The sequence below is a fragment of the Thunnus thynnus genome, chromosome 19 (genome assembly GCF_963924715.1).
Source record: "Thunnus thynnus chromosome 19, fThuThy2.1, whole genome shotgun sequence".
NCBI classification, from domain to species: Eukaryota; Metazoa; Chordata; class Actinopteri; order Scombriformes; family Scombridae; genus Thunnus; species Thunnus thynnus.
The window spans coordinates 3,526,416-3,546,794 of record NC_089535.1 but is presented as its reverse complement, the minus strand read 5'-3'; the positions used below and the strand labels follow the sequence as shown (position 1 = coordinate 3,546,794).

Sequence of the window (20,379 nt, the reverse complement as noted above, 5' to 3'; positions counted from 1 at the left end):
GTCCATTGACTCAACATTACTTCTTTTACTGAATTGGCATCTGTGAGCGTTACTGTTATACCTTTTCTTGGAGATTTTTGGGAAATAGTTGGGAAATATGCTTATTTGCTTTCTTGCAGAGAGTTAGATGAGAAGACTGATTCCTTTCTCATATCTGGCTGCTAAAAAGATTAGGATCATTATAACTGCGATTAAGCTTTCTTATACTTTGTTTTTGTGCAGATTAAACAAACAAGATATAACAGTGAGTTTTAGAGGTGCTGGCAGGTGATTTTGTTAGCTTTCCAAACTATTTCTAGTCTTTGTGCCAAGCTAAGTTAGCTGGCTGTAGCTTCATATTTACAGACACAAGAGTGAAATAAAGTGAATGAGAGTATTTAATAAAATGTTAAACTTTTCTTTAAACTGGATCATACCTCTGCTTTGTACTACTGAGGGGTGGGAGGGTGACCTTAAGAAGCAGCCTGGTATTAATGTGATCTGTATTTGGATACATTATCTGGATAATGACATGTGCGATCAATGGGTCTTTTCATTTAAAACTGGTATGAAAATGTGTTTTTCATTTTCTCAATTGTGCCCACATTGTGATCAGATCTCAATATGCAAGTTAACTGGACAGACTTGTCAACAAACACAGGTCAAAGGACACTGCTGCCACGACTGTCATTCATTTCTAAATCACTGTTTTCGAGGAACGACTTCTAGCTGCTGCTACAACTTGTAGTTTTTGCGGAGCTTGCTTTAACTGGCAGGAAAAGGCAGAACTAGGTGACCTTTCAACTTACTGGTGCTGATTTTTTTTTCTTATGAATGTTGTACAGATTGCATTTACATCTGTTATGATCCGATCACAATGAGAGCCTGAACACCTCCAAATGTGTTCTGACTGATGCGATCGAGTGCATTTACACCTGCATTAATGCGTGTTTTCCCTTATCCAAATAACATATCCAGATATAGATTGCATTTCAATGCAAGGTGTAAATGGGGTATGTGTGTCTGCTTTGAGATAGATAAGGTTCTGTCCTACCTCTTTTAAAAAAAAAACATCTGACTTTATGACTATGGAAGTACTGATGAGCCTCAGAGCTTTACTGATTGTTCATTGCTTCATCGTCAGTAGCAACAGGATCAATAAAGTGGCTAAATATGTTATCTGAGGCCACTTCTTCAGGTCATCATCCCTTCCCTCAGTAGCAGAAGGCAAACGTATGATCACATTATCCTGTTTTAAAGCTGTGTTCCAACATTACTTATTTTTACCCAAAGAAAAGGGAAGATAAGTGTAGCATACCGCTAACTCTCATAAACACTGGTTCAAGGAATAACTGGAAGTCACACCTAGAATTAACACAAGGTATCACAGGACTATGAATAGGATGGATAGGTTGCTGAGATTTCTTTCCATTTTGTCATTTTATTATTATATTTTCATCATTCTTCCCATAACTAATTTCATGAAAGCTCGAGTGACTGAAATGTTGAAATTCTGATACCCATGACCACCATACTATGGTCTAGTCATGAGTTGATCCTCAAATATTAGTTGTCCAAGAATGACTGCAACACTATTTTATGGTTTCTGCCCAAAACTACATTCTGTAACTTTGATATATGACGTTAATAATAATAATGGCAGCCTAAAGAGGTCAGAAATCAATCAAAAAATGTTGGAAAACGCTCCGTCACTATGTTAAGTATACACAATTTGTCATCATTGGGCTAAAACATGCAAAACATGAGCTTAGTCCTTTATAAAAACAGTCCAGTCAAGCTAACATCACTTATATCCAAGAAAAAATGTTTACAGAATGAATCAGTATTTTCATGACTCATTAAAAAGAAAACTGTGCTATCTGGAAAATGCTAATCATGCAGCTGTCAGACTGCCGTTAGCTTACAGCTGGCTATAAAAGGAAATGTAGCAGCTTTGATTTTTGAAACATGAAGTCAACTGTCAGAAAAACACACATTCAGGCCTGGAAACTGTGGTTGTCTCAGAAAAATAACAGTTACAGGTCTGAACACTGACAGAAAAGCTTGATTTTTAGGGAGCAGAGATTTTATGAGCTAGCTAACAGCATAGGTGGAAAGTAACTAAGTACATTTACTCAAGTACTGGTACTTTACTTGAGTATTTCCATGTGATGCTACTTTCTACATTTCAGAGGGAAATATTGTACTTTCTACTCCACTACATTTATTTAACAGCTTTAGTTACTTTTCAGATGAAGATTTGACACAATGGATAATATAACAAGCTTTTAAAATACAACACATTGTTGAAGATGAAACCAGTGGTTTCCAACCATTTTTGGCTTTTGACGTCTTACAAAAAGCAGTGTGTAGTCGGGGTCACATTTCACATGTCTATGAGTTGTTAACAGCTCCACCAAATACTGATTTTTCCCTCTAAACTTCTCACATGCTTTCATTTCAATAAATGTTCAAATGATCCAATATTTCAGCAAAAATCAAAGATTAGAGAAAAAGTCCAAAAACTGAAAACAGATTTGTGTATCAGAACTTTGTTTTTTCTTCTTTCCTCTCCCATTAATCATCTCAAGACCCCTCAGATTTATCTGCTGACCCTTTGGAGGGACCCGACCCCTAGGTTGGGAACCACTGGACTAAACTAGCTAAGTGTATATAAAGTAGTGTAAACTAGCTCCACCTCCAGCAGCTACAACAGTAACATGCTGCTCTAACACTGATGCTTCACTATTAATAATCTAATGATGTCATATATAATAATATATCAGTCAGAGGGACCAAACCACTACTTTTACTGCAATACTTTAACTACATCAAGCTCATAATACTTATGTACTTTTACTGTAGTAGGATCTTTCATGTAGGACTTTTACTTGTAATGGAGTATTTTTACATCGTTACTTGGTACTTTTACTTAAGTAAAGGATCTGAATACTTCTTCCACCTCTGGCTAACAGACAAACACTCACACTTTAGTTCTTTTATTTGAGAAAATACACAGTAGCCTTTTACAGTGAATTGGTTTCTCTTTCTGAAGCCTGAATCCATCTTTTCTTTCCACTTTACTCTAAACATGAACTATTTACAATTCTGAATGGCCCATAAGGGTTTTGTTGTAAAAGCTCTTCAGACTAGCCTGTGATGTTAGCAAAGATTTGTATCTCATTATGATGGAATATATACCATATGAGAAAAGACAGGAAATAAGACCCCAAAACACACATACAATGCTCTCCTTTGTGTGAGCCTAAGTGCTGAGTTCATATAGTTAGTGTCTTGGGAGTAAGCAGCAGGCTTTGAACGTCACTGACATAATGCTTTAATAAACGGTACGTAATTGACTCCCCTCCGTCCTCCATCCCTCCCTGCTGGCTGTCAGGGGCACGTATGGATGGACGGGTGGGGTGTTTAGGTGGAGTTCCCTTCTTCTTTTGTTTTTTTTCCTCTTTCCCCCTCTTAATTTTCCACTCTTCTTCCCATTCTTTCCTCTTTTTGCTTTCCTCATGTACATACCCAGAGGTGGAAAGTGGATTTACTTCTTTACATTATTTTATACTTCGACTCCATTTCAGTAGGAAATATTTTACTTTTTGCTCCACTAAAGCTATATTTACTCTTCAGATTACGATTTAAGGATTAAACATTCTGCTTTTTGTGATTTTTGTTATTTATATACTGTTATGATGTTGAGTGTTAAACGTGGTTAAAGGTCCAAAACTTGAGAGTAATGTATGCTCCCTGCAAGAGCCCAGGTTTCAGTCGCCTTGACGCTCCGTTTGCAGAGTTTTTTCTACTTTCATCAGCTCGTCGTTGTCTTGGTTGCTAAGGTGTTTCCATGTGTTGTTCACGTTGTCCGCTCTCATATTTCAGCTCCAACATGTACGGATGGATTTGAGAAGTTGACAGAGAAAAAGAAGTGAAATCCTGCTACTATAGTTTGTTTACGTAGCTTCCGAAGTTTCCTGAAGCTGACCAATCAGAACAGTTTGGGCTCATCAGGAGGCGGGCCTTAAAGAGACAGGAGCTAAAACGGCCTGTTTCAGACAGAGGCTGAACTGATTAAACTGCTGATTTTCTGGAAATGTGGTCAAAATTTATGCTGCATATGAATGGAAAACTGACTTATGAGTTCCACTAAAAGAGAGATTTCTACTCTACACTCTACACACTCAGATGGTGTCAGTTAAAACACTGTTTGACGCCCAAATAGGTAATAAGTTTTCCAAGTCCAAGTCCAAAAAATGAATATAAAATTTGTGTAGCAGAACTTTTTCTCTTCTTTTCTCTCCCATTAATAATCTTGCAACCCACTGGAGGGGCCCCGACCCATAGGTTGGGAACCACTGGACTAAACAAGCTAATAGTTAAAACTAAGGCTTTTAAGATTATCTTCTTAACTAATCAATTAACTACGTTGTCTTTAAAATGTCAGAAAATTGAACACAATTGATCACAAATTCTCATATTTAGGAGGCTGGTGCAAGCAAATGTTTCACATTTTTGCTTGAAAACTGACTCTAATAACTGATTATCACAGTAGTTAAGATTAATCAACTAATTGTTCCAGCTCAGTCTCCACTTTGAGCAGCTACAATAGTGAAATGCTGCTTAAACATTGATGCTTCAGTATTAATAATCTAATAAAATCATACAAAACATGTACTTTTACTTCTGATACTTTATGTCAATTTAGTTTTGCTTGAGTAGGATTTAAATACAGTGCTCTACTTGTAACAGAGTATTTTATATTGCTGTACTTTTAGTAAAAAATCTGAGCACTTTTTCCACCTCTGCAAATACTAAAGGTGTTTATTGCCGATCGGCCAGCAGACTCCGGGGATTAGCTGTGGTCTGGTCTGGTCTTTCGCACCGGGAAGGAGACCCTGGCTGCATGTTCAGCCCTGCCCAGATATGATGTCATGTGTTTGGCGGGCTGCAGCCATCTGGCCGGGCCGGGGTCTGTCCTCATACTGTCACTTTACTGTGCGTTAACTCTCTCCTGCAGCTCTGCCACTTTGCTTAACGCATGGCAGGACCCATTACACAGCTTTCAGCCTCAGAAAGTACCTACACACGGCCAGACATGTGACTGTTTGCAATTATATCATCTGTAAAACATCATACTTGAAGAGTATAATCGGTTCCCTCATGCTGCAGACTGAGCTGACCCTTCTTTTTTAAAGGTTTTGAGTGTTTGTTAATGATAATGTCACTTATGGGAGATCTGTAATCCCCCTCTTTTCCGTGTTTTCCTCTGTCTTTCTGTCTGTCTCTGTTGGGCAGGGTCCAGCTGTGAAGCATTAGGGACATGTCCTGTTTCTGCAGTATCTGTGTTACAGTGCATGAGTTGGATTTTCCCCCTCATAAAAAATGTGCCCCACCATAAACATGGCAGTGGGAGTTTATTCTCCTCTTGTTTGGGTTCGAATGCTGTTTGTTTTCCAGTGGAGTCCTCTCTGTTACCACTTCTGTATGCTTGGCTGCTTTTTAAATGGCTGCAGATTGTGGTTTGTTTGTGCTGCAACACACCTCGGTGTTTGTGTAGCTTGTGACTTCACTGATCAAATGTGTCAAGAGATTTAGACACTCGGAGGAATGTTTGCATCAAGGCACAGCACTGACCCACATGTGGGTAGATGCTAAGATGATGGTCAGTTGCATAAAGCATCTTGAGGTTGTTCTGGATGGTTTATAAGCTGGGGACAGACTTGAAGACTAGCTGGAAGCTACAGAGACTGGATAAACCACAGATTACAACGACTCCCTTAAAATACACAGATTTGTTTTAGTCCAGGTGGCCAAAAAGGAAGAACAACATAGATGTTCTTGTATATTAATCTAAAATATAACCCTAACCCCTAACCCAACCCTAACCCTAATTCTGCAATCTGTGCAGAAAAGGGAAAGATAAAAGCATCAAATGTGGATGCAATGGCAGATTGAGAGACGAGGACAACACAAACAATATGACCATCACACAGTGATTGGCCAGGTGTGTTGAGATGAGAGAGGAGGCGGGGTTTGAAGTGCAACACCATGAACATCTTCAAGGAAAGACTGTCTGAAAAGTGTTCTCCGTTTTCAGGCTACCGAGAAATGTCTCCAGGAGATCCTCTAGAAGCATTTATATGCTGAAAATAAAGACATCAACTGTCATCAAAATAAGTTCCAGAAACAAAATGTGTTCCAGTTTCAACAGATGTCTTTTCTGTTCTGTGCCATTATCAACTGCTCCAATAATGAACTGACACTTTGGAAAAGCCTCTGCTCCATGAAATCTGTTTGACTTTCATAAATCTGCATTCATTCTGAGCGGCATGCCAACAAAGGACCGACCAGGGGCCACTAAAGACGGAGTGATCTGCCTACACGGGTCCAATGGTGACCCGCCTGTTAGCTTGGTGTTATGTTTCCTGTCTGAAATTCCAGTTTTACAGCATTTATGTGTTTGAGATTTGTATGAAATGATGCATTTGCAGGAGTTTGATGGTTTAATGAGCCACTCAAAACAAACAGCACTTTCAAATCCAGACTGTGGAGGTCAGAGAGAAGCTACGATCATGTTATTTCTGCACAAAACTGGTGTCATAATTGATTGATTTTGCAGTAGGGGAAATGTGAGTGTTTCAGTCTTACCTTTGAAGCAGAAAGCTCCGTGTCTGTCTGTGGGATCCGGGTAGCCAGTTTGGTTTTCGAACTTGTAAAGTGTGCGAACCCCCAGCTGGCCTCCTCCACACTGAGGCCTGGGGACGGTGACGGGGTAGCGGGCGCTGCCGTCAGACAGCCAGCCGTAGTCGCAGCGATCCAGCCCCGCTCTCCAGGCTGCGAACAGCTGACCGGGTGAAGCCAGCACAGCATCATGCTTCTCACACTCCTCTCTCGCCTTCTGCAAGGTGAGTTTATCACTGATGGATGGATAGAAGACCTCGCCTTCAGGCAGGGGACAGAAGAACCAAGTAAGTAAAACTACTTCTGTTTGTGTACAGATTAAACAAACAAGATATAACTTGTTGATTAGTGGACTTTAGAGGTGCTGGTAGGTGTATTTTTGGCTAAAGACATCCACACAGAGATGATTCCATGTGCGTTTACCGTCTAGTTTGTCTACGTAGCAGTACACGTCATATTTCTCTTTGGGGTCACGGATGCCGTATGTTCTCACTCCTGGTCGGCTCATCAGATCACCGAAACAACCCGGACGAGGCTGCGAGATCGGATATCTGAAAAAACAATAAAGGCAGCACACAGAATTTCAGCGTTTAATCCCTGGAAACAATCTTCTGCTTATGAGGTCATTTCTATCAATATTTCAGTCCTAAAAAAACAGAAGTGAAACAATGAAACTAGAAAAAAAGGCACGTTTCAGCACTTTTTTGTGAACAGTTTGAGATATTTTTATTGCACACAGATTTTCATCACTTGTTTTAAGAAATTCAAACTTTAAGAACTCAAATTCAGATAAAACAGCTGCACACTCGTCACCTCAGCGAAATTTGAGTGATTCAAGCATTTTTTTATATTGGGAAGGTTTTTTGAGTTTGTTATTGGTGAATAATATGCCAATCATCTTTTTTGAATAATCATTAGTCTATAAAATGAGACAATAGTGAAAAATGCTGTACATAATCTCCCAGAGCCCAAGATGTAGTCCCCATATTACTAAAAATATTCAATATTTCTCAAATTCTCACATTTCTGAAGCTCGACCCAGAAAATACATGGCTTTTTTTTAGTCGATCAACTAATTGATTAACTGGAAATCACATATCAAAGGACTTAACAGTCAGGAGCCCAGTTGAACAGTGAAACATGTTTTTCTTGCTGTAATCATTCCTCCTGTTCATACTGACCATTAGAAGATCCCTTCATGATGCACTTACAATGGAAGCGATGGAGGACAAAATCCACAGTCCTCCTTCTGTGCAGAAATGTATTTAAAAGTTTATCTGAAGCTAATATGAAGCTTCAGCGTCCAAATGAGTCAAATCAAGTAGATATCTTTCAACGTTACAGTCTTTTTAGTGCCAAAGTCCCTCTTTTTGTTACTACACTTCCACCTGCAGCTCAACAGGGAAACACTGTCCGAGGAAACACAAAGAGGGAATTTGATGCTAAAAAGACTGTAAATGTGTCAGATATCCACTTGATATGACTAACTCAGACTGATGAAGCCTCATATAAGCTTCACATCTACTTTTAAATGCATTTTTGCACAAAATGTGAATTTTGGCCTCCATCACTTCCATTGAAAGCACATTTGAAGGATCTTTTAATATCCAGTATGAACAGGAGGAATGATTACAGCGAGGAAAACCTCTTTCACGGTTCATATGGACACCTGACTGCTGGTTTAATATGATTTCATCTAAAATAGCAGAACACACTGGGATTATTACAAGATGCATAATTTCAGCACCACATTGTGTTTATATGACCCTTATATAAGTTACTGCAGTATAGCTCAGGTGAGTACCCACAATGCAAAACTGCAAAGGATTCATCAACTACAGAAAATATTTCTTAGAATTTGGGTCTGACATTCTCAATGTTTTCAAAATGAATAAACTTTAGGTTGTTTAGTTTATTTATTGTTATTTCAATAACACTCTGCCGTCTGTCTTTAATGATTTGAATATATTTAGCATTAATCACAACTGTGAAACCAGAAACAGTCATCAGCTTTGGCTGCATTTTCAACAACTTCAAACACCCAATTTACAATTATTAATGTGGGGCCGAGAACCTGTCCTTCAGTTCCCAGTAATTTTGTAAACTTTTTCCCAACATTAAGAATGTTTTCTTTTCATATTTTATCTTCTATTTCAATACTGTACAAATCAGTTAATTAAATCTGTAAGACTTTCAGCACTAAAAATTCAGTGCTCGCACCTGACTGACTGGTCGGCGATCCAGCCTGCGTCACACTGGTCCAGGCCGTCCTCGAAAGCAGCGGTGAGTTGTTGAGGTGTAGCGATGGAGGCGCCTGCAGCGTGACACGCCTCCACTGCCTCAGGAAAATCCAGAGAGTAGCGGCTGGTGCTGGACCGGTAGTGGAACACCACACCTGGAGAAACAACCAGTAAAGCATATTAGACATGGTTATCATCACCTTCAGTCCACAAACACTGAGAATGGACTTTTCAGTGAAGGAGGAGACATCTTGTGTTCAGCAGGAAAACGTTAGAAATCAACAGTATTTACAGATTCATAGATTCAGATTTTGACATGAGGAAGATGGTGGAGATTAATTTTAAGTATTTTAAATGGTTAAAGTCGTTTGCCCAAATACAAATACGTTATTCGGCAAAGCACAAATAGTGTTTGTTTGTTTGTTTTCTTTTTTTTACGAAAATTCGTTTCATACAAATATTTTAAAAATTATTTGTTTTTCGGCAAGAAAAAAAAAGTTAAATAACAGCACACAAGTCGGTTACATCACTATCTCAGTGTCTCTCCTCTGCTCCGCTGTGACGTCTATCAGCAGGTCTCAACGAGGGGAGTCACATCCACCTGCTACATGATGCACATTTCCAAGGGAACACTTCATGAACACTTATTGTAACACTTTAATTTTCTAAAATTAAAAGCGTAATTAAAACAAAATCAGAAAAGATTTTTAAGCCTCTTTCCACTTTTATTTGAATACAAATAATTTTGCTGCCTCAACAAATACAGATACAAATACAAATACTGGGCTCTCTGCACATCCCTATATACTATACTATACTATACTATATATTTATCTTTCTTATCTCTTATCTTTCTTAAAACATGTCTAGAAGGGATCTTTGAGGAAACACTCCAATGTTTCCTTGTTGGTTGTTAAGGATCTGCATTTTGATCAATTCAGATTCAATTCAGTTAGTCGATTGATACACAATACTAATAATCATTTTAATTAATTTTCAAGCAAAAATGCCAAATATCTCCTTGTTCAAGCTCCTTGTTCTCAAATGTGAGAATTTGCTGTTTTTCTTTGTCTTGCATGATAGTAAATTGAATATCTTTGGGTTTTGAACTATTGATTGGACTAAAAAAAGCCATTTGATGACATTGCATTGGCCTCTAAGAAACTGTGATGAACATTTTCACTATTTCCTGATGTTTTATAGACTAAACAATCAAACGATGCATCAAGGAAATAATGGTGAGATTAATTGATAATGAAAATAATCGTTAATTGCAGCCTTAATGGTAGACCTGGCCTCTGTGGTGAATTTTTCACCACAGAGGCAAAATTCCCCGCTGGTATCTTCTCCATCAGTTCTATTTTTCTTAGTCTGACTCACAGGATGTAGACTGTGAGTATAAGCCTGCTATTTGCCGAGTATTTCAGTGGGAATTTTCCTCCTCTTCCTCCAACTGTGTGTGTTACAGTTTTCAAAAATCCCTGTTGCTATGGGAAACAGAGACAACAACAACCTCCGAGCTAGCAACCTACACGCTGAAAATGGCGAGTTTTTCTTTTTTATCAGTCATAACACATCTTTTACGTCTTTTACTGTTTTATGTGGTGTTTTGGTTTTTTTTTTACAGGGATTTAGCCATTTTTATGCAAGGGTTCGCCTACCCACGTGCAAATGTTCCACCAAAACAAGTCCCCTCCTCCGACACTGCATCCCGGGCTCAGCGCGAGAAGAGTCTATCCTCCTGGATTATAGATAGAATCCCCTGTTTCTCCTCCATAATGATTTAAAATGACACCACAGATTTATTCCTGACAGAAACCTAATAATTCCACCTCATTACACAACAGTATGGGGAAACACAAGCCAGTCGGTTATTTCAGCTGTCATCCTCGGACTATATGTAGCTGTTGTCTGGTGTCATTAGCTCCTTTATTCTCAGCTGGATGAGAGGATTATTTCTCATCTCCCGGCAGAGTGGCAGGAGGATGTGAATAGATGACTGAACAGTTAAATGGAGAGTTGTGTGTCACTCATAGGGAGCTTCTTTGTGTGTTTGCTGCCGGACAAAGCGCTCTGTTCACTGTTAATGTGGAATCTGTGTAAATGTCTGGACCGAGAGTTGGCTCAGTTATCACATATTCTTTCACTGGGCTCTGAGGGGTTTCCACAGGATGAACTCTGACGGCAGGACTTCAGAAATACTTGATATTCACCATAATTCAATAAGTAACTCTGACTTTCATATACAAGCTACTGTTTATACAGTCGGTTGAATCACACTGTTAAACAAAAAAAAAAAAAACACAGTTCTGCACAGTTTTTCTTATCCAGCAGCTGCAGAAAGCAGGCAAAGCTCCAAACTTTTAGTCTCTCTGCTGGTTTGTGCTAATATAACATTGAACTGAGATTTGACTTCTCTTCACTGGTTGTGTGAGGAATGACACCACGCGCTAATTTGCAAATCCCTGATGACATGAACTAACCACATACTGTAGTTTCAACCTGCATCAATTGATTTTGTTGCCACTTTGGGACAGAACGACGAGTAGTGAACACAGCACTGACATATCATCACCTTTAAAGTTTACATGTTTAACTTGTTGCTCATTTCCACATCCAGCAGTTACATCTATTTACTGAGAAGACACAAGATGTTTGAATGTGCTTTCAGTATGTATTTCATGTTTTCATGCATTTCTTTTTATTGATTTCTCTTTTACGCTGAATAAAATAACATTTTTTTTAAAGGCCAAGTTATTTAAACTTAAATGTGGTTCACCTTTAAAAGGTTTGGCCCTTAAATGAAGCAAAATAGCATTTTTTTAAATAATCTGTCACAATTTCTACATTCTAAAGAAAGATCTATGAGTAGATTATGGTGTAGTCTTTAAAACCTGCATTAACTGTTTTTTTTTGGCCACTTGGGGGCAGCAGAAACAAGCTGTAAATACAACACTGACATATCATCAGCTTTAAAGTTGATATGAACTTGTTGTTGCTTATTTCCACATCCGGCAGTTACAGCTATTTACTGAAAAGACACAAGGTGTTTGAATGTGCTTTCAGTATGTATTTCATGTTTTCCTTGATTTTTATTGATTTCTCTTTTACGCTGAATAAAATAACATCTTTTTAAAGGGCAAGTTACTTAAACTTTAATGTGGTTGCAGCTTTAAAGGGTTTGGCCCTTAAATGAAGCAAAATAACAAATCATTTTTCAATAATCTGTCGAAATTTCTACGTTCTAAAGAAAAATCTATGAGTAAATTATGGTGTAGTCTTTAAAACCTGCATTAACTGATTTTTTTGGCCACTTGGGGGCAGCAGAAACAAGCTGTAAATACAACACTGACATATCATCAGCTTTAAAGTTGATATGTTGAACTTGTTAGCAAACAGTTGTTTATTTCCACATCCAGCAGTTACGGAGCAACATTATCATTCATGTGGAGTCGTGTTTCTGTCCACCTGGTGAATATAAGTCCAATATTCACTCTCTTTTAACTCTGTTTTTAGTCTCCACCAACTCCTGAGGGAAATATCTGGCTCTTTAGCTGCTAAATGCTCCACTATGTTCACCAGCTAGTCTACAGCTAACTGTGTCCGTTTGCCGTTTAGTGGTGAGCAGGTAGTGTACAGCGGCTTTTTAAAGCTTTTTCTCTGAAAACAGCTGCTTGCTGCGGCCCAAAACGACGCTATGAGAGCGCTGAGAGTGAACCAGAACAGTAAAGTTGCAGGCTGTAAAACCAAAACGATGAGCTGATAGATGCTAAAACGCTCTGTACAGCTGAGAGGAGTTAATAATAATTGTCTTCATGTGTCTTTAATGATAGAAAAATATTGATTATAGCAGCTTTAAAGAACATCTTGAAAGCACCTTTTGCTCTGCCAGTGTGTCTGCCAGCTGCACACATCTGGATTCAGTCACTGAAGAAGTTTGTAGACTTGATATTAAGTGTTAATTTGACCTATAAACTGTATAACTGGAGGTTTGTGTGTGTGTGTGTGTGTGTTATACTCACCGCTGACGTTGAGGCTCACAGTGTCCTGGGTATCCTCCATACCATGCATGACCTCACAGCGGTAAAGCCCGGCGTCGCTGGCCCGGAGCCGCACGATGATCAGGGAGGCGTCTCCGACCGACAGCGGATGGCTGGGCACCGACACCCTGGTCATGTAGTCCTGCCCCACCTTCACCACCTGTCCCTGGGCGACCAGCACCACCTTCTCCACCTGTCCCTCCAGCTTCGTCCACTTGATCCTCAGCTGCTCCTCTGGACTCCAGGTGTGAGCTTCGTCAGTGGGGACGAGAGGTGCGGGGGTGGGAGTGTTTGTGGTGTGTGACGGGGTTTCAGTCGAGCTGCTGGGAGGAACTGGTATGATGGAGAAGTGACACGGCAGCACCACCCTGCCTGCCAGCGAACCAGATGCAGGCGAGTGCGTCTCCATCTTCATTGTCTGTGATGACACTGGAAAACAGGAGTATATCATAGGGTTGTAATTCAAAAACGATTGTCTATATTAGTATCTGTATACTGTATATATATATATATACATAAAACAGATTTACACTGGAAATCTTTATAATTGTCTGAATTGCTATATTTTCTGTTTTTTACAATTAATTTATACTCTTCATACCTGTATGTTTAAGCTTAGCTGCCAAAAAATACACAAAATATTTCAACCATGTATCTAAAGTAATCAAACAAGCTAATAAAACATTATTTGCCTTTGAACCCCAATTTAAAAAAAAAAAAAAGATCTAAACTGAGTGTAAATAAGCATTAATTTGTGTGGCTTAATGGTTTGAGTGGAAATGAATAGTAGAAATAAAAATAATAATACAAGGCAGCATTGCATTGCGCCATGTTACATGCCAGGTACGTCGCTTTATGGATGTTAATTCTGGTCGATTCATCACTTTTGTCCAGACTAAAATATCTTAATAACTCTTCTATAAATTATTATGAAATGTTGAACAGACATTTATGGCCCCCAGACAGGGGACGAATCCTTGGTGATGTTTCCTTTAACGCCATCATGAGTCCATATTTGCAGATTTAACTTAACTCAACTGTACTTTGTGTTTAGCGCTAATTAGCAAATGTTAGCACGCTCACATGCTAAAAGTGGATGGGTGAGTATTGTAAACATTACGCCTGCTACGTATCAGCATGTTATTGTGAGCATACTAGCATGCTGATATTAGCATTTAGCTCAAAGTACCAAACAATAGCAATATGCAGCCCAGACAAGCATGATGCCAGTTTAGTCTTGCTAATTAAAAACTGGAGGTTGTGTATATAATAGCAGGAGATACAGATGAAAATAATGTTGGTGTGCTCTCACTTTTGAGACAGTCCCTAACTTTACTTCTTCAGTTTTCTTGTCTTCTGCTGCTGAGCTTCAATATAGCATCATGAGCTAAAAATGCACTTTTGCAACATCAGTCCAGCTTTATCCTGCACTGCACATCAAATCTGGTGAAAAACTGCTGAGAAGTTGTTGAATGAGTCGATGAGATGTCTGAATAATGAACTTAAAACGAAGTTATGTCAGTGGTGGCGCTGCACACAACTCTTTTTTTCCCTTGTATTTGTATTTGTTTACTTCTGCCACATGAAGTAACTCAAATAAAAATAAAAAAAATGATTCATTTTTCTAAATCAGGACATCTCCAACTGGCAGCAGACGCAGCAGCAATCAGACTCTTTCCTCCACAGACTGATGCAGCCAGTTAAATGTGTGTGTTTGTATCTAACCAGGAATTACTGTGTTTAAATCTGATGTCCAGTGCTGAGAGAATACGTCTTGTGTTGGAGTAATAATCACTTTCCACTTTGTCAGGCTTGGACCCATAATCTGGCTCGTGTGTTATTACGCCTACGTAAGAGGAAGGAAAGGATAAACAGTTGGGGGGGGTGACAGCAGAGTTTGGAGTCATATAATTTTCTGCTGGACTCGACTCACCTGGTTGAGGACGAGCTGAACACAAACTCAGCAGGCAGAGCAGGTGTGTGACGACGTGTGAAATCATCTCAACACGATCTGAAGGATCAAAAGACAGTCGAGTCACACTGATAACGTTATGCAAAATATGTTCATTCATAATTTATAGTTGTACCGGAGTAGATTAATTGCTTAGTTGATTGACAGAAAATCAATCAGCAACTCTTTTGATAATCGAATAATCGAATAAAAGTCATTTTTAAGCAAATTCCAATTTCTCAAATGCAAAGATTTGATGCTTTTCTTTGTCATATATGACATTAAACTGAATATCTTTTGAGTTTTGGACTGTTGGTCGAACAAAAATAGACATTTGAAGATATAATCTGGGACTGGAGGGAATTATAACAAGCATTTTTCACTATTTTCTGACATTTTATAGATAAAAACGATTAATCAGGAAAATAAATGTCAGATAAATTCATACTTCTAGGGAAACATTGTACTTTGTTCTCCACTACATTTAATAGACAGCTGTAGTTATTTTGCAGATTAATATAACATATGATCATCTTATAAATAAATAATGAACAACACCAACAGTGTGTAAAGTGATTAAAATCAGCCTGATACATCATTAAAGATCCATTCACACATTTTAAAAGATATAAAAAATACTTTGCTTTAATAATACATTGTGTCTGATATGACTTTTCCACAACAAAAAAAGTTAATTTATCTTGTTAAAGTGTCTTAAAATGACATTTGCTTTTTCTCCCTCGTTAGAAATCCAGAATCTATGAATATGCAAATACTGTTCTAAAGTTTGTTAGTGAGCAGAACATCTTTCTTGTCCAGGTGCTGAGTCCAAAAAAAAAATGTGTAGGTGATTTATTTTTTAGAAAAAGTAAGTTTTATACTTTTTAATACACATTTTTATGAATTATACTGATTTTGTTTCTTATTATTCTCCCATTAAAAGGTCAAGATGAGTTTGACAAACAGTAAATCTTCATCTCCTTGAGGTACAGTGACATCAAACAGACTCAGGTGTGTCTCATTGAATAAATACTCATATTACCTCCTATGGGTGTGGCTGCAACCACAGAGTTAATGTACATCTCCAAACCAGACAGTAAATAGTGTCAAGATTATGAATAATTTATCAGCAATCAACATATTAGAAATATTATCAAGAATAAAAGAAAGAAAGTCAAAGAATTACAAAGATATACACACAATGGAGCGGGACGTTAAAAATGCTGCTTACACAGATATTATAGAAAATAATGTAACACTGACAAAGGGCTGTTGTACTTCTAACACTTTTAAGTACATTTTGCTGATAAAACTTAAATAATTTTACTTTAAAGTTCCTCCTCCTCTCAAAATCATCAAATCTTCTTCTTCTTGTTCCTTCAGTTGGATGTTTGTTCTTCTTCTCTGTGCAGAGTTTGTTTTCACCTTCATCTGCTGAAGGAGGAAAGTTTCTCTGAGCTCACCTGAAATCTCAGTTTAACACCTGCTATTTGTGACATCACAACTGGTTTTTAGCCAATCGTGGTCCAGTATTCAACAGTGTGATGTGGAAACCCGAAGCCTCCGTTGCAGAAACACTGAGAGAATGAACTTTCTAGTGAAGGAGGAGACATCTAGTGTCCAGCAGGAAAACTTTAGAAATGATAAATATTTACATATTCAGAGATTCTGGATTTTTAATGAGGGAGAAGGAGAATGAATGAGGAGATGTTGTTTTAAGAATTGAGGAAAAACCATATTAAACACACATTTTTATGTATCTACTGTATCTCTCTCTCTCTCTCTCTCTCTCTCTCTCTCTATATATATATATATATATATATGTCTTGAAAACATGTGTGGAGGGGACTTAATTTATTTCTAATTTTCTCTATAAAAAAAGACCCTTCAGAGTTTCCAAAGTGACTTTGAAGTCTATAAATGTCTTGTTCTGTTTGAGTAATTACTGTCTAAAACCCCAGAAGTATTCAATTAACTATGAAGAAAAGCTTGAAACATGGCTGAAACTATGAATCAATTATCAAAATTGTTTGCCAGTTAATTTCCTGTTGATTGGAGTAATTGATTAATTGCCAGGAGTATTTCTTTCCACACTGCATGTGAGTATAAACCTACTGTTTGTACATATATTGACTTATTAAACTTTCCACATAATATTTACAGTTTACAGTAACATTTTGACACCGCCTGCCAATAAAGTTGATTCTGATATTTAATATTCTTAATTTCTTTACATGAAATGATCCAACAGTGAAAGGGCATCAAAATAAATAAACTTTCTTCCTTTCAAATCTCTTCTTTTTTTTCATTCACACTGAGTCAAACAGTGAAAACTAGAGGCTGGAGCTGCTTCAGAGAGCAGATGTGTGATCACAGCTGTATCAGCAGCAGATTAGAGTCCAGCTGTGCTGATAAAGTTAATCAATGATCAAGTAGTTCAGCTATCAGAGGGTGTAAATGGACCTAATTGGCCTCAAGTGTCACTTTTATCAATGAGTGCCGTTTCATTTATCTTTATCAGTGTGGGAACATTCCTGCCCACCCAAAAAAAACCAGCTGCTGCTCCGCTGGAGAAACGTTAAAGCATCAAACGGGAAGAAAGCTGGTTTTATTCTGATGATAGTTATCTTTGGTAACGTTTACGAGATTTTATAAGTTTATAAAATTTTGAATTTTGTAAAAATAAAAAAATAAATAAATTCATAAAACACCTACCTTTTGAATTCTAAAAAAAAGTTCGCAAATCCACTTGGCTTGTCTCAGGTTTTTTATCACTTAAAACTTCTCCAGAAGAAATTCCCGCAAAATCCCGAACAAACAGCCGCGTCTGAAAGGCGCTCCTCTCTCTCACAGATCAGTCTGCTGGTCGGACCTCTTCCACCTCTCAGCACGGGCTGCAAGTTCAAATCCACTTTACACCCGCTATTATCCAGCAGACATTAGGAAGAGGAGGGGCGCACATGCCCCCCCCCCACCCCCTCCTCCCCGATAATACACCGCCCAGTGCAGAGAGGAGGGAGGGGGGGACAAAAGGAGGAATAAAGAGTGAATGAAGATGGGTAGGCTCCACTGATTTTACCATAAAGCAGAGGTGGAAAGTAACTGATTACATTTACTCAAATACTGTACTTAAGTATAATTTTGAAGTATTTTACTTGAGTATTTCCATGTGATGCTACTTTATTCTTCCACTCCACTACATTTCAGAGGGAAATATTGTACTTTTAGTTACTTTTCAGATGAAGATTTGACAAGCTTTTAAAAGCTTGACATCTTACAAAAAGCAGTGTGTAGTCCGGGTCACATTTCACATGTCTATGAGTTGTTAACAGCTCTGCCAAATAGTGATTTTTCCCTCTAAACTACTCACATGCTTTCATTTCAATAAATGTTCTCAGTGTTCTTTTTATTGTCTACTAATATTATATTATTAATATTTTCCTCATTAATGATGTATTATTTCACCCACAACACATCTGCTATTAATCAGTATGTTAATTTATCAGATTAACTGCAGTACCAGAGGATATAACTGTGATCTGCACACTGCACATCACCCAAACTGACATTATTCAAATTATGTCTCATTATTGATTTGACAAAACTTCTCTAGAGTCATAGAAGACATTATACAATCCTTTTTATATATGACGAGTTGTGCTTATAATAAGTAAAGTAAAATCTGTGAAAAATCTTTAAAAATGCTTCTTTTTAAAAAAAAAAGAAATTGTAATTTACGTGACCAAATAATTGCACACTTTTAAATGTTTTTATTGGCACAAATATTAAAAATACACAAAATTTTGTAAACATGTAGAAACCACAATTCATCACCAGTTCATGAAGCACTTTACAACAAGAAGTGTTTAAAATATTATTTTCATTCTGCAAAACGACAGACGGACGACAAATTAGAGAAAAGACCTGAAACAAACTCACTGTGGCCTTCTTATCTGCCACCAGATCTCAAGAGGTTCTAGTGATCCTACAGGGGGTTCTAATGGTCAATGAGGAGGTTCTAGTGGTCATTAAGGGGGTTCAAGGTTGCTTTTATTCTTTTAGGATGTTCTCTGGCTCCTTAAGGTGGTTTTTGTATTCCTTAAGTGTGCTCTAATGTTCCTTTAGATGTTTCAGGTGGTCCTTTTGAAGGTTCAAGAGTTCCTTTATGTGGTTTGAATGATCCTTTAGAAGTTTTTAGCTGGTTTTACAATTCTTTAGGATGTTCAAGGGTTCATTTAGGTGGGTCAAGCAATCTCTAAAGGGGTTAACGGGTCCCTTAAGTGGTTCTAGTGGGAATACATGAGATTTTAGGGTTCTTTTTAGTGATCCTATAGGATGTTCTAGGATTTCTTTAGGCAGTTCAAGTGGTCCTTTTGGAGGTTCTAGACTCCTTTAGAGTTCTTTAGGTGCTTTTAGTGATCCGCTAGGGTTCCTTTAAATGGGTCATGAGGTCCTTTGGGAAGTTTTAGGGTTACTTGAGGTAGTTTTAGTGATCCCTTAGGATCTTTAGGTGGTTTTAAAATCCTTTTGAATATTCTAGGGTTTCTTTAGGCGGTTTTACTGTAGTACTACTTTAGGATGTTCTAGGGTTAAACAAACGTATGTGGTTCTAGTGGGCAATAAAAGGAGATTTGAGGGTTCCTTTAGGTGGTTGTAGGGGTCCTTTGGGAGGTTCTAGGATTCCCTTGGGTTGTCCCTAGTGGGCCTGAAAGAGATTTTAGGGTTTCTTTAGGTGGTTTTAGTGGCTAAAGGACGGTTAGAGAGCCCAAAGGAGATTTTAGATTTTCTTGAGACTGCGTTCTCCACCACCATCATCTACAGAACAAATGAGGGAAGATATTTTGTCAGAATGCCGTTATTAACATACTAAATGTTGGGTTTTACTTTAATTTGTCGCCCATCTGTCTCAGTTTGCAGTACAATTCCTTATAAATAAGCATTCTGCAACACATGACCTTAAATCCATTCATCAATATAAAAATATTACATCTTTATCAATATAAATCAGTGCTGTCATCAGTTTTATCTCTCTGTACAGTGAAGTCTGGATGTAAAGGGTCAAAAGTCCTCAAACAGGTCCTCTGCTGCTGAACTTGCTGCTGCAGCATCTGCGGGGCGCTGAGGAGTCTGCAGCTTGCTGACTGCTGCAGGGGAGTCGCTCCTGTAGCACACACACACACACACACACACACACACACACACACACACAGGTCAGTGGGCTAATGAGGGTGGTTTACAGCGGAGTTTTCCTGTTGAGACGGGAAGCGTATCATGTGGTTCATAGGGAGCAAGACTAGAAACACATGGACAACTTTTATACCTGTGTGTACATGCATAAGTGTGTGTGTGTGTGTAATTGTAGCACAGCAGCTCCCCCAGCTTAACTGCTCCACATCAAATGCTGGACTCGACTACCTGTGTGTGTGTGTGTGTGTGTGTGTGTGTGTGTGTGTGTGTGTGTGTGTGTGTTATCACACTGTGT

At 38.2% G+C, this 20,379-nt stretch overlaps 2 protein-coding genes across 4 annotated transcripts in view; both read right to left on the bottom strand.

Moving 5' to 3' along the window:
- vcanb (versican b) overlaps positions 1–17,792 on the bottom strand; it is a 43,673-nt gene extending 25,881 nt beyond the window's left edge. For both annotated transcript variants that reach the window (XM_067573657.1, XM_067573658.1), the window contains exons 1-6: positions 17,613–17,792; positions 14,880–14,957; positions 12,929–13,375; positions 8,887–9,061; positions 7,090–7,217; positions 6,634–6,927 (exon numbers count right to left, since the gene is read on the bottom strand). In XM_067573657.1, coding sequence (XP_067429758.1) covers positions 6,634–6,927; positions 7,090–7,217; positions 8,887–9,061; positions 12,929–13,375; positions 14,880–14,946 — 1,111 coding nt within the window. In that variant the 5' untranslated portion in view covers positions 14,947–14,957; positions 17,613–17,792. The remainder of the gene's footprint in view (positions 1–6,633; positions 6,928–7,089; positions 7,218–8,886; positions 9,062–12,928; positions 13,376–14,879; positions 14,958–17,612) is intronic.
- A 1,800-nt stretch (positions 17,793–19,592) lies between these two features.
- xrcc4 (X-ray repair complementing defective repair in Chinese hamster cells 4) overlaps positions 19,593–20,379 on the bottom strand; it is a 40,217-nt gene continuing 39,430 nt past the window's right edge. For both annotated transcript variants that reach the window (XM_067574301.1, XM_067574299.1), the window contains one exon: positions 19,593–20,058. In XM_067574301.1, coding sequence (XP_067430402.1) covers positions 19,956–20,058 — 103 coding nt within the window. In that variant the 3' untranslated portion in view covers positions 19,593–19,955. The remainder of the gene's footprint in view (positions 20,059–20,379) is intronic.